General features: G+C 43.0%; 1 protein-coding gene across 1 annotated transcript; it reads right to left on the minus strand.

Annotated features, from left to right (window-relative positions):
- Window positions 1-1,525: 1,525 nt before the first annotated feature.
- Window positions 1,526-7,406, minus strand: LOC306924079 (5-hydroxytryptamine receptor 7-like; the record flags this gene model as incomplete). Its single annotated transcript, XM_079502420.1, has 6 exons — window positions 1,526-2,070; window positions 2,923-3,179; window positions 3,435-3,632; window positions 4,857-5,004; window positions 5,607-5,902; window positions 7,308-7,406. The coding sequence occupies 6 exons, from the start codon at window positions 7,404-7,406 to the stop codon at window positions 1,824-1,826; spliced, it is 1,245 nt and encodes a 414-aa protein (XP_079358546.1). The 3' UTR covers window positions 1,526-1,823.
- Between the last annotated feature and the right edge of the window lie 13,435 nt (window positions 7,407-20,841).

Raw genomic sequence — 20,841 nt, forward strand, 5'->3', positions numbered from 1 at the left:
GACGGGTTTCTTCATTAGTCATCATTAGTGAGGACCAATTATAATGAAGATAGGTTGAAAAGTGGTGAAGTGGTCCTTTAATGATGTTTAGGACACAAGAAACACTTCCCTGGGGTTTGTATGTGTGTAATGTGTGTTTTTTTAGATACACCGCAGCTCCGAGTGTGTGCAGTCAGTTTAACAGTAAATTATACTTTGGCCGAATTCTTTCAAATGTTTTTTTTTGTGGCTTTCGCCTTTATTTTGTATATTTTATGGAGGGACAGACAGTAGGCTGACAGGAAATGGGGAGAGAGATGGGGGGAAGACATGCAGTAAAGGCCGTCGGGATCGGGAGTCGAACCCGTGGCACACTGCCAGACTGGATTACCAGCCAAGGTGCCTGGACCACTGAGCCATGGCCCAGGCCACTTTGGCCGAATTCTATTCTATATTTTATTTTGTCTTTCATAATGTCTGATATCTCTCCACAGTCTATTGTCCCAAATGGGCTGCCGTAAAAAGGTGATTTGCCGTTAAACCCATCGTGCATGCTCCAAGTTGCGGTGAGGTCGTTTTTTTTCTTTTTTCTTTTACAACTCGTTCTAGGACATATATAATATCAGATTAACATCCGCACACATTACACTGAAATCCTCCCATTAACCACCCTATAGTTTTACACTGCCACGGAGCCACGAGAGAGAGAGAGAGAGAGACCACCGAGCGAGCTAAAGAGAGGCAGAACAGAAACATAGGGCTATAAAAATGAATGTAGTCTGTCATTGTATTTTCTGTGAATTAACTCAGTTTAACCCAGTGATCCTCAGCCATTTTAATTTCAACTACCCCAAATTAAATTTATATGAATTAGCCTAGGGTGACAGGGTCCTAGGCCATTTCATTATGATTTTCATCTCTGGACTGGGACCCCATGTTACAGACATGTTTACAAACAGTAGCTACTTATATTTTGTTATTTAAAGCTGTGATTATTTATTTAAGAAGCACTGTTCTGAACCAATGTTTGCCTTGAAAAATAAAAATGTAATCATCCTTAAAGGACCACTTCACCACTTCTTCATATACTAGGTCCTCACTAATAATCATGATAAAATGGCACGATCTGTGTCTCATAGGAGGGCTGTGGGCAGTTTAGAAACCGTCTTCCAGTGACATCATCATTAGGCAGATTTTTTTTTAAACAATATTTATTTGCAAAAATGTTTAGATTTTCATTACCGTGAGAACGATGGCTTCCATTTTCGCATTGCAACTTTTCAGGACTAGAAAGCCTGCAGTTTCTATTAGCTTGGATTCCCCATCGATGATGTCACTGGAAGACGGTTTCTGAACTGCCCACAGCCCTCCTATGAGACACAGACCGAGTAGAAAAGAATTGTGCGGTTTTTTCATGATTATTAGTGAGGACCCGTATTATATGAAGATAGGTTGAAAAGTGGTGAAGTGGTCCTTTAACCTTTAAGCTAAAATAATTATGACTGCTCACCCTTCATGTGAGCAGTGCTGCGCAGTGTCTGTGACACAATATAATATAATATAATATAGCATAATAGGCTTATACCTAAAATATATGTCCAGTCGCTTCCCATCGATCTGTGACTGTGAGCAACTCGGGAGCGGCGGACAGGCGGTCAAAAATGAAATCATTGCGGGAGCGGGCGAGATTGGTCTGAAATTCAACGGGAGTGGGCGGGAACGGGATTAATAAATCACTCCCGCGCATGCAGGGCTCTAGTGTAATGTGTACGTTTTATGTACGGAATTTGTCAATACGTGTTATTTCACCGTGTTTTGGTGAGATCAGGCCGGCATGTCTGTGTTTATAGAAGTGACTCTGGCCTCTCCACCAGTCCCAGAGCCTCCTCCATGGTGTCTGTGTCTATAGAAGGTCTCTCCACCAGCCTCAGAGCCTCCTCCATGGTGTCTATAGAAGGTCTCTCCACCAGCCTCAGAGGATCGTGTCTCTCCACCAGCCTCAGAGCTTCGTGCATGCCGGCGGCGGACAGCTTGCGGTTGATGTTGCGATAGCGACAGCGCATCAGGTTGCTGTAGGTGGAGCGCAGGTCCCTGTTGGAGAAAGGAAGGTGTTTTATGTGATTTGTGGATATGCTGCCGACTCCAAACTGTTTCACACGTGTGTCTGCCCTTTCATGGACTATATGGCGGGAATATGGGGCTCAAACATGAATATGAACTTAAGGGACAAATGGTTTAGAATAGGGCCATAAGGTATTTTCTGGTAGTGCATAACTTTGCGCCTGTATTGGCAATAACAGGAGACATAGGCTGGGAGCCGTGTGAGATAAGGTGGAGAGGCAGCATGGTGGCTTTGGTTTTCTAAATAACAGTATTGTAAACATCTCCATGGTTAAAGACACACTTTATAGTTTATATCAGAACAAATGGTCACAGGACATATTATACAAACCAAAGCTGATTTGTTACAATAAAAAGCTGTTATGCTAGTGAAAAGTACGTTTGTGCCCCATTATCCAAAAGACAAAGATCTCTATGTGCCCAACTTCGTTCTGTGATCTTGCCCCTGCACCTTGAGACTGGGAGGTATAGAGGAGTTACAGAAGAAGAACGTATTTGCACCTATTGTGAATGATATTGAGAATGAGTTCAATTTTCTTTTCTATTGCCTGTTGTATCATGAGCTACGTCAAAAGTTATTTAACAGATGTAAAAATATAGATCTGATGTGGTTAAGTGACGCAGAGCGACTGAAATTGATTTTTGAACATAAGATATTTGCATTATCAGAATATATAGAGAAAGCTTGGGACATATATGAATAACTTATATGTGATGTATTTTTTTTGTTTATTTCTGTTCTGTTTTTGTTTTCATCAAATACTTTGTGTAGCTTCTGTGTGGGAATTGAATCCTGTCAGCCGCAGTCAATGTGTTAAATACCTGTTGAAGACGGCGTAGACCAGCGGGTTGATGAGCGAGTTGGCATAGCCCAGCCACAGCAGCGTCCTCTCCAGCCACAGCGGCACGCAGCTGCACTCCACGCCGCAGACGAAGGGCCGCGCCGCAGACACCACGAAGAACGGCAGCCAGCAGACGGTGAATGCTCCGACCACCACGCCCAGCGTGGCCGCCGCCTTCTGCTCCCGCCTGAAGACCGACTGGTTCCTCTGACGCCTGCGTGGACGCACGCGATGATGCTGGTGCTGGTGGTGGTGGTGGTTCTGGGGGTGACGGAGCTGGTTCTGGGGGCGTTGGAGATGGTCTTGGTTGGTCTGCGGGGGCGGAAGTTGGTGTCGGTGGGCTTGGGAGTGTGGGAGGTGATTCTGGGAGTAAGGGAGGTGGTGTTGCTGCTTCAAAGCTCCAGACACACAGCCCGGGTTCTCCTCCTCCTCCTCCATCGTCTCTCCCTGATGACCTCCTCCTCCTCCTAGCGGTGGCGTCTCCTCCTCCACCTCACCCCTACCTCCTCCTCCTCTCTCCAGCCGCGCCTCCTCTCGGGGGAAGCCGCTGAAGATGGTGTGCTTGGCGGCGCTGCGCTTGGCAGCGCTGTAGATGCGTTGGTACATGAACAGCATGACGGACGTCGGGATGTAGAATGCTACGGCTGTGGAGTAGACTGTGTAACCCAGGTCCTGACTGATTAGACACACCTGTTAGAGGGAACACACAGGTCCTGGCTGATTAAACACACCTGTTAGAGGGAACACACAGGTCCTGACTGATTAGACACACCTGTTAGAGGGAACACACAGCTCCTGACTGATTAGACACACCTGGTGGATAATAAATAAAATAAATTATATATAAATGTTAGTGGTGGGCATAGATTCATTTTTTTAATTTAGATTAATCTCACTGCAATCCTGGAGTTAATCTAGATTAATCTAGATTAAAATGGCTCATTTGAACTCTGCCGAAGGCATTCAATATATGTGTGCGCTTCCTAAATAATGACGAGAAGTCAGTGCTTGAGAACTGGTTTCTCAGGCCATGTGGCCCATTAGACCAGGAGCCCTATGATAATTGGTAATGAAAAGATGTGTTTAAATTGTTTATTAATGATGACCGTGATAACAGTCATAAAATATATAATTTAAGATATGATTGTGCTAACAGTTATAAAATATATCTCACTTTGAAGATTTAAATTATGAAGATTCACAATAAAACTAGCCTATTAATACCTGTGTCATAATGTCATTATAAGCTACTTTGGACTTGTTAATCTGTGACAATGATGTTTGACAGTCAGCACTATAGTTGCTTATTTACTTTATTTTCTGACTTTTTCGGATTTTCTGACTTGATCTGGCCTGTTAACATTCTCATAGACCTGGTTGCTTGTTTCTCTCTCAAAGTCAGGAAATGTGGCAACCGTCAAAGCTTTGTTTTTGTTGTGATACATGGATGATGCTTTAGCTAAATTAGCTTAGCACAGGAGGCAGCAGCCTGCCCTGCCTCCGTCATGGATAACAGTATTTAGCGCAATTTTATGTCCCAGCACAGGATATGGACTTATGGCTCCATCGCTGCCTCTTTCTTTTAGTAAGTAGAACTTTAACGTGTTGCTGTTCTGTGAGATGTGAGAGGGACTCTCACTGCACTCCGTTCAGTCGCCAGTCAGTGCTCCTCCTCTCACACGCGCGCGCGCACGCTCGCGCACGCACGCACGCACGCACGGCCCGCCTCCTGGCACAGCTCCCAGACCCAACTTTGAGAATATTGCGTTAACGCAAGCACGTTAACGCCGATAACGACCCAGCAGTAATAAATGTGTACTTAAGTGCGGTACTTGAGTAAATGTACTTGTATGTAAAATGTATGTCCATTGTTGACATTGTGAGTAAATGTACTTGATAAATGTACTTGTATACCTGTCCATCATTGACATTGTGAGCCCAGCCGAACAGCGGGGGGAGGGTGATTGACGCTGACAACAGCCACACACACACCATCATCCTGGACATGCCCCGCCCACTCTGACGAACTGGGTACGTCAGCGGCTTGGTGATACCCAGGTACCTGAGAGAGACAGGCAGACAGACAGGTTCGGGACACCCAGGTACCTGAGAGAGAGACAGGCAGGCAGGCAGACAGACAGGCCCAGGTACCTGAGAGAGTCATTGCCAATGTGAGCTGTAGCAGAATATGACGAGGAATCTCGTCTTTGGCAGGAAATTAGTTGTAATTGCCTGCACCATCTTGTTTGAAAGGACCAAACCTGCTTCTGATGATGTCACTGGTAGGCAGGTTTAAAGGACCAAACCTGCCTACCACCGATGATGTCACTGGTATAGGTGTCAAAGCATCTGTAGAGTAGCCAATAACATCACAGGAAAAAAAAGGTATTTTTGACCTGAGTTCAGCTTGTGTGGTAGCTGGCCTTACTTCTGTCATGCAAGTGTTAAAGGACCAAACCTGCTTACAGATGATGTCACACCTAGGCAGGTTTCGTAACTTGAGACAAACGAGGCCACACCTGTCAATGCTGATGACACACCTGTCAATGCTGATGACACACCTGTCAATGCTGATGACACACCTGTCAATGCTGACGACGCACCTGTCAATGCTGACGACGCAGAGTGTCACGGAGAGAGGGATGGGGTGAAACGAGGACACACCTGTCGACGCTGATGACGCAGAGCGTCATGATGGAGGCGGTGCAGCACATGACGTCCATGGCGATGAACACGTTGCAGAACGGTCGTCCGAACAGCCAGCGTCCGCCCGTCAGGTCAGTGACGCTGACGAACGGCATGACGCACAGCGCCACGGAGAGGTCAGCCAGCGCCAGAGACACCACCAGGTAGTTGGACGGCTGCCGCAGCTTCTTGACCACGCACACCGACGTCACCACCAGCAGGTTACCACACGCCGTGGAGAGGGTGAGGAGGGAGAGAACCACGCCCAGCAGCACCTGTAGAACGATAGGAGAGGTAGTAGTAGCAGTAGTAGTAGTAGTAGTAGTACTAGTAGTAGTAGTAGTAGTAGTACTACTATTAGTAGTAGTAGTAGTACTACTATTAGTAGTAGTAGTAGTAGTACTAGAAGTAGTAGTAGTACTACTACTACTAGTAGTAGTAGTAGTAGTAGTAGTGGTAGTAGTACTACTACTAGTAGTAGTAGTAGTACTAGTAGTAGTAGTAGCAGCAGTAGTAGACTAGTAGTACTAGTAGTACTAGTAGTAGCAGCAGTAGTACTAGTAGTAGTAGTAGTAGTAGTAGTGGTAGTGGTACTTGTAGTGGGTCTGTCCTCACAGGGTCAGGAGAGAACCGCGCCCAGCAGCACCTGTGGAACGGTATAGGACACACCCGTCGATCAGAACTGCAGCCTCACTCCCAATCTTCCGCCGTAGGCTGAAAACCCACCTCTTCAGACTCCATCTTATCCCATAGACCTTGCCCCTTCCTCGACGACCTTACAGGTGTATGCAAAGGCTCAACTTCTGTAATTCAGTTTATGTAGACATAGTTTCATTAGATATTCCACTATTAGGTTTTTAGCTTACTTGTGATCCTAGATGGCTATTTCTATGTATTTCATGTATTACCATGTTTTTGTTCTTGCTTAGTGTAAATTGCTCTGGATTAAGAGCATCTGATAAATACTGTGGAGTCTCACTGGGAGGCCGCCAGCCAGGTAAGAGCCACCGCAGCAGAGAGAGACAGACAGAGGGAGGCGGAGAGCAGTGGTCACTGTTGGGTGCGGTTATTGACTCTCGTTATCTCCCTAATCACGTCCTACATCAACCTGACCTGTCACAGCTGAGGAGCCGACCGGACACATACAAACCTGAGGGCCGCTCTCTCACTCCTGTTCTGTCCTCTCATCGAGCTGCATGGGCTAGCGCTGGCGGTAAGTGAGAACTCAAACATCCCTCCTCATATTGTCATTTGCTAAAGGCCTGGCAAGTAATATGTGCGCCAGGAGTGCAAAACAAGGAACGAATAAGGAACCGAGGCAATCACTTTAGGAAAGGAGATATCAAAGGACGCCTCTCACCTGTCTCCGACCCGACGGATAGGTGAACCCTTTATGCAAAGCATACTTGTAACCTCTCTCGTGTGTCTTGGTTTGGGTCAGATGCTACAATACCTATATTGAAAATTGTAGGAGGAAGAGGGTGGGCAGTTCAGAAACCCCGCCTACCAGTGACATCATAGATGGGGAATCAAAGCTAGAATCCGCCGGCTTTCTATTCCTGGAAATTCTGCATTATATTGTCAGTCCTTGGTCCTCATGTCTTAAAGTTCACTGTATTAATTACATTCTCCACTGGGCCGTAGCTCAGGATGTGCTAATGCTAATGGTTAAAGTAGTACCTTCTCCGCCGGACCATAGCTCAGAATGTGCTCGGCACACCGGGTGGCGTTGGAGCCTGCAGACGGGGAGGGGCCTAATGAGGAGGAGGAGGAGTCCATGAAAACCGGTCCAATGGGAACCGACACACAATGTGGCCACACCTCCTAAAATTTTAAAACAAAGAAGGAAAATGCTTTGGAAAGTGTTTCGGAAAGATTGTAAAGTATAGGCTGACACATCAGGGCTTCTCAAACTGTATTAAGTTGGTTCCATTTGTTACACTCTCAGGGTTACAGACCTGTAAGGGTCCATTTGGTTCCATGTGTTACACTCTCAGAGTTACAGACCTGTAAGAGTCCATTTGGTTCCATTTGTTACACTCTCAGAGTTACAGACCTGTAAGGCAGGGGTTCTCAACATTTTTGGCTGGGGACCCCTGGAAATACTTTGGCCATGTCTCCCAAAATTATAGGACAGCAATTTTTCTCAACTTTGAATGTTTCCCCATAACATCTCAAAAGCTTTTTAAACAAACTCCATGTAGTCAAAAGTTAACAGTACATTAAAAAAGGAGTAAAAAAACGAAGAAAAAATACAAAACTAGAAGTCTAACCTTGAGCTCTGTCTCCTCACGCCGCGTTCCATTCACTGTTCTGTTGCTGCGAACCTTCCTACTGTTGACTTTTATCTGTGTGTGTGTGTGTGTGTGTGTGTGTGTGTGTGTGTGTGTGTGTGTGTGTGTACACGTGTGTGTTTGTGTGTGTGTGTGTGCACACGCACATGCGTGTTGTGTGTGTCGTGACGACTTGTGCATTAAATGCACTAGTCGTCACGCACAAATACCCAGCACCACCCTCTCTTCTCCTCTCCAAGCCACCAAAACATCCTGTCTGTCTGTCTGTCTGTCTGTCTGTCTGTCTGTCTGTCTGTCTGTCTGTCTGCCTGCCTGCCTGCCTGCCTGCCTGCCTATACTGCCTGCCTGCCTGCCTACATGCCTGTCTGAAAAGCTTGAATTATCCTCTTTCTCTCTGCAAAGTGTTATGAGCTACTTCTTGTCAATACATTCCTTGCAGTGTTGTAGTTTGGAAGCGCTCGCTTTCAACAAATCAACGTCCTGCTGCCTCCTGTATTATGTGAAAATTTGAAACAGGTGGTATGCTGCGGGGGTCCAACGAGCGCATCCAAACTCCAACACCTAGGGGGAAAAAAATCACCTGCAACAAATGTCTTGACAGGAAGTAGCTCATAACATGTCTACGGTGGATTATTATTGAACAAACACTTTGCAGATAGAGAGAGGATAATTCAAGCTTTTCGTATGGATGTATGCAGGGGCTGTCAATCCTGAATCCTTTCACTCCTGAATCACAAATAGTTGATTTATAGACCCTAGCGTTGTGGCACCCACTTTGAGAAACACTGTATTAGAGTTTGCCTGCCTGTCTGTCTGTGCTTGCCTGCCTTGTGAGGAGCAGGGAAATTGCACTGGCAATATCTATTCTATTCTATTCTATTCTATTCTATTCTATTCTATTCTATTCTATTCTACTACTTACTTACTTACTTACTTGGCCCGACGCAGGCAGGCAGGGACGGACGCACACGCCCCTACGCACGCACGCTCGCACGCACGCACGCACGCACGCACACACGCACGCACACACACACACACACACACACACACACACACACACACACACACACACACACACACACAGAGGCCAAGCCACCAACACATAAAGTGTCTAATGCGTGTTTTGGTAGTGTGGTTTCCATCTTGAGACCTTTTAAAGGCAGATTGCATCATTGTGGCACAGACAGGCAAGGCAGGCAGGCAGGCAGGCAGGCAGGCAGACAGGCAGGCAGGCAGGCAGGCAGGCAGGCAGGCAGGCAGACAGGCAGGCAGGCAGGCAGGCAGACAGGCAGACTAATACAAGTTATTGTAGTCGTCAGTGAAAGGCAACATAGTCTGTTAGTGTATAAAATAAGAGATAGAGGCAGAAACCTCTCATCTCCATATTTTTGAGGAGCGCCAGCCCCTCCTATATACAGGTTTATTGTTTGTCTTGACAATGAAGAGAACATTTACGTCATAATGTGCATCATTACGTCATATTGTCTCTTTATTGTTAATGGCGTTTAATGTTTGTGTTGGCACCGTTTATAAGCTATAATTAGACTTTTCGTTTTGTATTTTTCTAATTGCAGGAGAGAAGAGAACGTGCCCTTGAGGATTTAGAGGAATGACGTAGAATGGTTGGTTATATGCTAGAGCTTTTTTCGCTTTAATTTTTTGCACTCTTTGCACTATTACAGTAACGGTGACATATTTTTGTACATTTTAGGCCATTAAGGAAAGATCTCAGAGACTGGCTGACCGCGAGGAGCCATCAGATGGTCTAACCTTAAAATTTAAATATGCTGATGGTTCCATGAAGATTGGGAAATTCATCGCTTCAGAGCCAATCCAGGTAATGGCTTGCTCTTTTGATGTTTTGTTAAAACGTGCACAAAATGAGACTAAGAAGTCACTGTACCTATATTGGTGCTTTCATATTCCAGGTTCCGTTTGACTTTGTTGGACAGGAGGAGGCAGCCAGTGAACTCTTTAAGGTGCAGGAGGCTGGTTGTCCACCCATTGACAGCACTTTGGGGGGTTCCATTGCAGACCAGGGGATCCAAACGAACACCACAATGTATGTCCTTTGGTCTTCGGTGGATGTGGAGGTACGTATATCTTTTTTTGGCTTTTCTGCCTTTATTGATTGGTTGAAAGCTAACCAATAATTGAATATTTTAATAAATAGTGCAACTTAAACATGTCTTAACTCTCAAACATTGCTCATTTGTGTTAGGAATGGATTTCCCACATGGAGGTAGAGCCCACTCTGCCCCCCCCACCGAAATTCCTCCTTCCAGTCCAACACAGAGTCGGTCCTCTCTGGCCTCATCGTCTCCCCTAATTGTAGTAGACAATGAACTCCCAGTCTCTCCTCGCATCTCTATAGTTGATGATGAACTCCCAGTCTCTAGACCTCTCGAGACTCCAGGGTCTCCTTGGTCGTCGGAGGCAGATGATGATGAGTATGTGTAGTTGTTGTGTGCACATTACACTTCTCACTTGTGGATGTAGATTATTATTGCATCAAATACAATGAGCTCATTCCCAATAGTGTTGCTAATAATAAAAGTTTTATCATTTCCAGAACAAACCATCTTCAGAGCAGAGTGGATTTTATTTATGCACCAATCGGCAACCAAATTAATGTTGCCAGAGACAACATCCTAGAGTCCAGATAAGATAGCAATGCTGAAGGGGCAATTGATGAAGGTGGGCCCTCAAGGGAGTTCATGAGGCTCCTGATGAAGGAGATTCATGGGAGTAATCTTATCGAGGGGCATGAAAAGGCTCACCGGCTGGCGTTGAACCTTGAAGGTTAGAAATTGGACTGTTATTAGCAATCATGTTTGTTTGTCGTGTCATTTTGCATGTCCGGTTTTCTGTAGGTTGGATGTGAACTTTAGTTTAATCTGCATGATGGTTAGATGACAATCACTAACTGTTTACTGTTTCTCTTCAATTACGGCAGCCTTGAACAGCAACATATACTTGCTGGTTGGAAAAATGATCTCCATATGTGGTGTTCACGGAGGAGTGGGCCCACATTTCTTCTCAGCTGTGGGCTCAGCTTTGTGGGCTACCAACTGCCCCTGTCCGAGTAGAAGACATTGGTGACCACACCTTCAGAGAACAGCTCATGAAAGTGTCTTAAAAACACTCTTAAGGAATTCGAAGAGTGTCTGCTAAATCCCTAAATGGTAAGAACCTGAAAAGAAAACCTTAAGCTAAACCACCTACCTGTTCTGTGTGGAGAAAAATGGTATTGCAATATTAAAACATATTTGTTGCAATTGTCCCACACTTATTTTAATTCACCCAGATCGAAGAAGCAGACACGTTGGAGGTGGCAAATCTTGCCGTCCAGGATGCGTCGCAGAGCCTCTCTATGCTGGGCTCCTACAGATGGCTCTCAACAATGGAAGACAAGGACTCGCTGGTTAAAAATGCCACCGACTTCCACGTTAATGGAAGACTGGCAAAAGCCATTGACCAGTAAGCAAGTTATGGCCCATCGTTTATATGTAAATAACCATAGTGTACATGCACCTGCATAATGGGGATTTTGCTGTCTTGCAGGTTTGTGGCGGGCTTTAAGACCCTTGGTCTTTTGGCAGAGCTGAGAAAACACCCACACATATTGCATGATATGTTTGTCTTGGAAGAGAAGCCACTCGAGGCGAGGGATCTTGGAGCCCTTTTTAAAGTTCACCACTCTATACAAGGAAGCAATAGGAGGACCAGGGAGAACCAGACCATCGTGTACTGGAGGAACTGGCTGGCATTGAAGGTTTGTAAATCCAAAGTATATAAACTTGTATTTATTTTTATAGATCATATTAGCATAATTAATAACACTTCTACATTATGTCCACAACAGAAGAGGATGCTGGCCCCATCACGTTGGAAAAGGTGCTAGAGTTCGTCTCTGGGGCGTCATCGGTGCCGAGTGCATGCCTTTTGTCCGACATACCAGAGGTCCGACGGGGCATAGGCCCGACGGGGCATAGGTCCGACGGGCATAGGTCCGACGGGCATAGGTCCGACGGGGCATAGGTCCGACATATATATCATATATTATAATGATTAATTAATTAATTAATTAATCTCTCTCTCTCTCTCTCTCTCTCTCTCCCTCTCGCTCACTACGGCTTGTCGATACAGCTTCAAACCCCTATATAAGGAATTAAAGAAAGTCTATATTATAATTATTAATTGATTAATTAGATAAAGATCTATAACATATAATTAATTATATATCATAATATAATATATATTAATTATATATCATAATATAATATATATTAATTATATATCATAATATAATATATATAATACAGCAAGGGCGAATTATCTCTCTATATATAAGGAATTAAACCCCTATATAAGGAATTAAAGAAAGTCGATCGGTCTCTCCCTGTGGGGGGGGGGGGGGGTAGGCTATATGTTGAATTGAAATAAATACGGTCGTCTGTCTCTGTATCGCTCAGCCCCCCTCTCTCTCTCTCTCTGTGTGTCTGTGTGTGTGTGTGTGTGTGTGTGTGTGTGTGTGTGTGTGTGTGTGTGTGTGTGTGTGTGTGCGTGCGTGCGTGCGTGCGTGCGTGCGTGCGTGCGTGCGTGCGTGCGTGCGTGCGTGCCACATCATGCATATAACTACTATAGGCTACTCTTGTGTAGATGCGTGTTGTTTCTGGACAAACCGTTATGGTAACCACTTAGCATATTTATTTATTTATTTAACTATATGAAATAAATAAAGACGAGAATGGATCGGCCTGCGTAATGATCATGCAGGTGATGGAAGCGCTTGTTGCTATAGGCTTAGGCAAAATTCTTTACACTAGTCCTTACCCGATATCCCCCCCCCCCCCCCCCCAATAAATATAGTTAATTGCGTCCATTTTTACTTGTATATGTTTGTGTTGTTCTTTTTGTTTTTTTTAAAGAGTTATAATGATGAATGATGAATTCCTGTTCTGTTCTTTGGCTATATAGAAGTGTACGTAAAATGTACTATAAATGTTTTGATGATTTGAACATGGACCCTCTTGTAAACAAGTGTAATGCTTTATTGGGTCGTCCACTAACAGTCTTTGTATTGAGTTGTGCTTGAAATGTAGGCTACTGTAATTCTGCAAACTGTTAATAAATATTTCAAGCAATCAATCAATCAATAAGGAGATTTGTAAAGTGGGCTGTTATCGCGCACACCATGAGGCCGACTGATGTAATTATTCATTACATTAATTTTAATAATTATTATGACTCAACCAAGTGTTGTAACTGTAGTTCCGACGGTTTCTGAGAGAAAAATACTTGATGTGAGTTTGCGCATTTTCCCATGTAAGTGGATGGGAATATTTAAATCACTAATAAATTCGTTATTAATTTATACTTTGTTAAATGGGTAAAAAGGGCTTCGTTAAGACCTCCATATTATCATGGTCAATGACTGTGTGAAAAGTGGGAGCGATTGGTCATGCACGCAGTGAGGAGCTACGGCAGTGTTTCTGACACATTCATTCATTCAAACATTCATTCAGACAGACATTGAGTTACAGTATGATGATGATATGAGGATGATGATGATTATATATTATTCCTGCACCCCATTACATTGCAATGGGTAATAGCCTAGGCCTACAATGTCATTGGTAAATTCCCACATAAGGATACACTAACAAGCTATTTCTGTGGGCTTTAATTGTCACGCCTTTACATTAATTAATGGGAATTAAATAAATGAATAAAAAATGCAAGCTCACACACCTAGAGCTTGTAATAGATCTTCTATTTTCGGTTCATTAAACAAAATTAATGAGGCTGATTTATAAGTCTCTAAATAATGGCCCGGGTGTTTATGGGGGTGGGGTAAAGGTGTTTTGGTAAATTGGTTGGTTTATAAAAGTATATCGGAATTGACCAGGTGTGTCCAATTGGCAATATAGGTGACGACCGTCACACGACTCCATTACCTGATCAAAGATGGCTTTTATTCAGAGTGGAAATCGCGGTGGAAAGATTTTGATACATGATGGTCACAGATACCAGAAAAATAAAGAACAGGGACAGAAGATTTTTTGGCGCTGCTGGCGGAGGACGTGTAACGTTTTCATCCAGACGAGTTATTTTGACGTCCATGCACAGAACCCCGCGATACACGTGTTGACGGCGGTGCCTCCACATCACAACCATGGGCCAGAGGGCGACGTAATTGAATGTTCAACCTTTAAGAACACGCTTCAGAATATGATCGTACAAGACCCAACGAAACCCACAAGACGTGTCTACAATGAAGCCGTGAGAGAAGCGAGAAGGGCGAGGCCGGGAGTGGTTCTACCCGAGTTCCATAAGGTTGTCACCATTATGAATAGGAAAAGGAGGCTAGTGCTACCACCCATTCCCGCACGTGTGGACAACGTGGTCATCGAGGGACCGTGGGCTGTGACATGGAAACGTAAACGTTTTCTGTCGCGCGTTAATAACGGTTGGGGCTACGTAGTATTCGCAACAGACCAAAACTACCGAAACCTCGGCCAGTAAGTTTATTAACTATCTTCACTTTGTTATGATACTAAATTATTAGATGTTAATGTGCCATTTAAACTTAAACTTTGACTCACTTCACAGATGCCGAGAAGTGTACATTGATGGGACTTTCAAAAGCTGTCCAGCGCCATATCTGCAGCTGTTGACCATACATGGAAGGTAATTATGGCTTTTTGCCTTTATTGATCGATATACAGTATAGGTTGACAGGAAGACACACAGCAAAGGTCATCAGGATCGGGAATCGAACCCACGACACACCCGCCTTTAGGTGCCCGGACCGCTAAGCCGGCCCAGGCCAAATACCAGCTTTTAACTTAGTGTTCATTATTATTATTATTATTATTAGTATTAGTATTAGTATTATTATTATTAGTATTAGTATTAGTATTAGTATTATTATTAGTAGTAGTAGTAATCGAACTTCCGCTGTGATTGGCCAAGCTTTGCATAACGTTTGTAGCAGCTAATTGGCTGTTGTTGGTTATGTAACCAATCTATGTTTTACAATCGTTTATAAAGACATAAAGACATTTAAAAAATGAATAGAATCTCGTGTTTGGCACAAACAAAGCTCTAAACACGAGATATCTCTTGAATGGCACAGAATTTACCCTGTGGGATTAATATAGGTCTACATGTAGTAAATGTCGGCTTTGAGTTGTTATTGGTGACTCCTGTATAGGACTACACCATACAATGTTATAAGTATGACTACACCATACAATGCAATCAGGGGCTTAGGATCAATAACCTTGTATGAAAAGGTACACCTGTCCAAAATTTAATTTTAATGACCCCTTTTGTCCATAACAAAACGTGACATTGTAATTGGCTGACAATATTAGTGGGAGGGGCCTATGTAAGCAACTGTGGCAACCACACTTTGTAATTTTTCTAGTTATTATTATTATTGTGTTCATGGTCAAAATCGTTCATGCTAAATATAGCCCTGGTTCTTGGGACCAGGGATAGGTAGTACTGGGATGCCGTGCGTTATGTGATACAACACTTCACATGAGGTGAGTCAAGAAAAAATACAAATGAGCGCCCTTACTGTCATAAAATAGACATAATTACTTCTTTGATTCGAGATTCCAATGTTTTTAATATTATTATTATTGTTATTGTTAGTTATTGTTATTGTTTGTTATTGTTTTCACAGCACTGAGGTCTTCCGCAGGCGGCTGCTCCAAGATGGCTGTTAATTACTTGCGCAAGCAGAGCATGCAAGTAATGTTTTTCGTCAGGTGCTACAATGCGTATGTCCCGTAGCAGCATGTCCCGTACCAGCATATGACGTGATGTCATATGTCATTTATGGCCTACTAGTATTATGGCCTACTTGACCTACCATTTATGGCCTACTTGGAATGCAACAAGCAAATAAGCACTAGACAGAGTGCAGTTTATAGTTTTGTTATAGGTGATTTGTTTTTTACAAAATGTGTGCTTTCTTAAAGGAGTTTATTTCAACCAAGGTTCAAGTTTTAGCGATGTTAGCTCTTCTTTTACAAGGGGGTGGGGAGCTAAACATGTATTTTTTTTTACAAAATGTTATAGCGATTTATTTTTGTATATTTATCATAGTCCTACTAGACCCCAGGAAATTACACCTGGCCACAAAAGATCACAGGATCTATTGAATGTGAAGGGGGAGGTCACAACTGTGAGCTATACAAGTATGGCAGCCCCTATAGTACCCCCTTCACATTCAGAAGATCCTGTGATCATTTGTGGCCAGATGTAATTTCCTGGGGTCTAGTAGGACTATAGTAAATAAAATAAAATAAAAATCACTATAAAATATTGTATAAAAATAAAAATACATAAATTAAAAATGGCTAAAAATCAATAAAACGAAAGAAAGCAAAGTTGTCCTTTAATAGCCTATGACTCTGTGTCCTGTTTCACTTTTAGAAACATATTTTATATTATTGGGTTACTTTTATAATTGTACAGTTTATACATTATTAAGACACAAGGTGCTTATTGTTACAGCATATAAGACACTGTCTGTCACTGTGTCCTGTTTCACTTTTAAGACACAAGGTGAAGTGTCAGTGTTTCAACATTATTTTTTTAAGCTTATTGTGTATGTTTGCTATTAAAACATTTGTAATAGGTGATTTTTGTAGCCATGTTTCTTTTTTAAATACAAATGTTTTAATGTTTAAAAGTAGCCTATATGTGATTTATATGTGTCATTATCATACAGTAAGTTTAATTTATTAAGCCATTATTTCACAAGTTGACTTGAATTTGTGTAGCCTATTTCAAGAAAAAAGCAATTTTGTCAGGTGTGGTGCCACGGGATTTTTTCATATACACTAATTTGGGTAGGCTATTAAGTTTGGAACATGCAAAGGCCCCTACAACCCATGCGCTTCAAGGATTTATTTATTTATTTAAATCACATCACTGACGAAGGCAGCGTGCTCCAACTTGTTAACTCTTTGAGAGTTTCATGGATTTCTATATAGTTTTTAGACTTCTCTATGGCAGAATGGCGTTTTTGAATGATTTATTGAAAATTCTCTGTTGTGAATGTGTGACAACGAAAGACCTTCAGAGAAAGCTTGGCTTGTCTGCTTCCAGGAAAAAAATGAACTGAGTTGATAAAATGTTTAGTTGTGGTGTTGGAAGCCATTTAAAAGAGCCTGCATTTACACTGGGTAGTGTTTCTAGGACAACAAAAAAAGTTATGACCGGTTGAAGTTTTATTTTCTAAATAACTTTTTTTCTGCTGGGCGTACATAGCCATGCAATATCTCATTTTAAAGGGTGAGTTGTCTAGTTCAATTAAAATAAAATAAAAAGTTTCTCACATGTACCACTGTAGATATTTTGCCATCTATAAATAGCATGGTCAGTCATGATCAATCTGACCTATCCAGCTAAAAGTCCCCCTAGCTCTGAAATGGAACATCATATAAACTCAATTCTTTTTTGGGGTAAAATTAGACATTCTAACGCACATTTTGATATATACCATGTTTACATAGTCTTACCAGTACCGTGTCTATTCATGCATGTATCTCAAAAACCTGTTGTGAAGAAACAGTTTTGATAAAAAACTCATCCAAGGACATTGTTTTGATATGACTTTGTGCCCATGATATGTATCAAAATATAGACTTGAATGTATACTGTATTATAACAAAAAAATTGGGTTCTTACCATCTACCGTTACAGAGTAAATCACAGTTGAAACTCGCTTAGTCAAACCATAAACCTCAGACTAGTGAACAAAATAGCCATGACAGGTCTAACTCATTGTAAAAGCTTGTCTTTTATTTTTTATGACTACTAACATAATACAATTATAATAAATATTACAGAAAATAAATAGGCCTACATACAAAACAGTTGTCCCCAAACTCCCCAGTGTCCCCAAACCACTGCATTCCAGTTGTTCTTGACGGTGTGTGTGTGTGTAGGCTAAATTTAAAAAAAAACAACAACTGAAATGAATGAATGCATCCGGTTCAGTGTCGGAGAACTCCATCGCAGTCTTGACTCTTCGTCTTCATCGTCTTCATCATCATCATCATCATCCTCCTCCTCCGATGCCAGTTCTAAATATATAAAAATAAACATTTAGCTGTAGTCAGCCCGGCCAATAGCCAGTTGGGGGGGGGGGGGGGGGGACGTAGGCTATCTGACATCATCGTCATCATCATCATCACACGGAGACACACTAAACAATGTACAATCATGATTGTATACAATATACAATGAATGCAATTATCATGCAAGCTCAGACGTCAATGAAACGTCATACAGATCTTATATAATACGCTACTGTTAGCTTCACTCCCCGTCCCCCCTCCGATCCTTGTAGCAACGTCATCATAACCACGCGTTGCTTCAGTAAACGATGCATGTTTGTTCTCCGTCTTTGTAGACAGTAAATAAAAGGAGCGAACATTACTCTAAAGATCAGATCGCCTATAAGGCACGCTACAATATAAAATACTTGTACTGCCATGCGTGCATGCCTGCTACGATACATTTGTACTGCATCAACCAACCGATCGACACCAACCCCCCCCTCCAGCCCTTAGCCAGCACCAATGCACCGACCAACACCATTAGCCAGCACCTTCGGTGCTGGCTAATGGCTGGGGGCCATCGTGGTGAGTCATTCTGGCGTCATGATCTGACTAGTAGTAGTAATTATCCAAGCATCTATTTGTAGCGATCATCTTATGATTTCTGATCACTATAGAAGGGCATTTTCTACAATAAGATTACCTCAAAACATTCCGGGTTGATCGTCTTCTTCAATGGTTTCCCGGTATAGCTCATCGGACGACGATGGGGAGACAATGAAAAAAGGAGGGAGGGAGCAGCGAGTCTCGCTGTAAGCACTGGACCAGGGCTACTCCGCCTGGAGAAGGCGACTGGGACGCGTATGGATCAATACTACTACCACAAAACTCGCTCAAATAAATAGTACTGCTTTCAACTTTTTCTGCTAGAAAATCGCTCGGGCGAGACGGCAAACAGGCAAAACAATGAAAACTATGAAGACTCCCTCTGCCCCCACTGTTTACAGGGGGTGGGACCAGCTTCCAATGGCAACACGTACACGTGTGTCACGTGACACGGGTTTTCTGGGTAATGTAGTTGGAATATAAGCTCAGGAATTTAAACAGCGCTTCGGAGCATATTAATATGTTTAGATTCATCAAAAACTGTGAAGACGCCAATTGGCGTCATTGATCATTTACGGAATTCTGATGAAGACGCCAATTGGCGTCTTTCATCTTCTAAGGGTTAAGGGCTGATAACATCCGAAATAATAATAATAATAATAATAATAATAATGGAGCACTTAAGTTGTGAAGCCATGGTTTATATGTCCAAATAGTAGCCCTTACTCAAATTGCCGCACACAGCAGCCTGGGGGTCTGACACCATTTTGCGTAATAGGCCTAAACGCGCCTCTTCCAATTAACCCCCGTTAAGCATAACGGACATTATTTGCAAACTTATAAAGCCTATGTCCCCGGGTGTGAGCTTTTCATGGCGTGACAGTGACCGCATAACCCCACATAAATAGTCTATCCCGTTACAGGGAGTTCAACCTTTTTAAGAATAAGCGCGTCAATTGCCCATCACCTGATGATCATTACGCAGGCCTATTCTCGTCTTTATTTATTTCATAGTTAAATTAAATCATGTGCTAAGTGGTTACCATAACGGTCTTGTCCAGAAACAACACACAAGAGTAGCCTATAGTAGTTTATTTCAATTTAAATTGCCATGTATGATGTGACATGCGTCTCTTGCGCGCACGCGCACACACACATACACACACACACACACACACACACACACACATTCACACACACACACACACACACACACACACACACAGAGAGAGAGAGGGCTGAGAGAGAGAGGGCTGAGAGAGACAGCGAGCGGTCTCCCTCTCCAAGAGAATTAAGGTATAGAAGCCAGCAAGCGATACAGAGAGACAGACGACCGTATTTATTTCAATTCAACATATAGGCTACGCGTGTCTCTTTGAAGACCCCCTCCCCCCCACAGGGAGAGACCGATCGACTTTCTTTAATTCCTTATATAGGGGTTTGAAGCCGTATCGACAAGCCGTAGTGAGCGAGCGGGCGAGCGAGAGGGAGAGAGAGAGAGAGAGAGAGATTGTATTATATATATTATATTATGATATATAATGAATATATATTATATTATGATATATAATTAATTATATGTTATAGATCTTTATCTAATTAATCAATTCATAATTATAATATCGACTTTCTTTAATTCCTTATATAGGGGTTTGAAGCCGTATCGACAAGCCGTAGTGAGCGAGCGGGCGAGCGAGAGGGAGAGAGAGAGTTAATTAATTAATTAATCAATTAATAATTATAATATATGATATATATGTCGGACCTATGCCCGTCGGACCTATGCCCCGTCGGACCTATGAGTGGTCGGACAAAAGGCTGCCCCCCATCGGTGCCTCCCCTAGGCTTCCCCACCGAGCCAAAGATAAACTTCCTGCACGAGGGCAACAGGATCTTCCCTGAAGCCAACACCTGTATCCTGATTCTGAAGCTGCCTCTGCACTCGTCGTATGACGAATTTAAACGACACATGTTGGAGGGCATATTGCAGGCTCCAACCTTTGGCGTTGCGTAAATTTACACGGACATAGTCTCACACACACACACACACACAGACAGACGGAGTCACACACACAGAGGCGCCTGACACACTATTAAAACGAAATCGCTCTGTTCCGGGGGAGAGGGGGTGGCAGAGCAGCTCGCAAGTCATTTTCAATGGGAGTCACTGGGTTTCACAGAACAGCTCTGCTCCTCCCCCCCCCCCCCCCCCCCCCATGGAGCAGA

The sequence above is a fragment of the Electrona antarctica genome (assembly GCF_951216825.1).
Source record: "Electrona antarctica genome assembly, chromosome: 5".
In the NCBI taxonomy this organism is placed as follows: domain Eukaryota; kingdom Metazoa; phylum Chordata; class Actinopteri; order Myctophiformes; family Myctophidae; genus Electrona; species Electrona antarctica.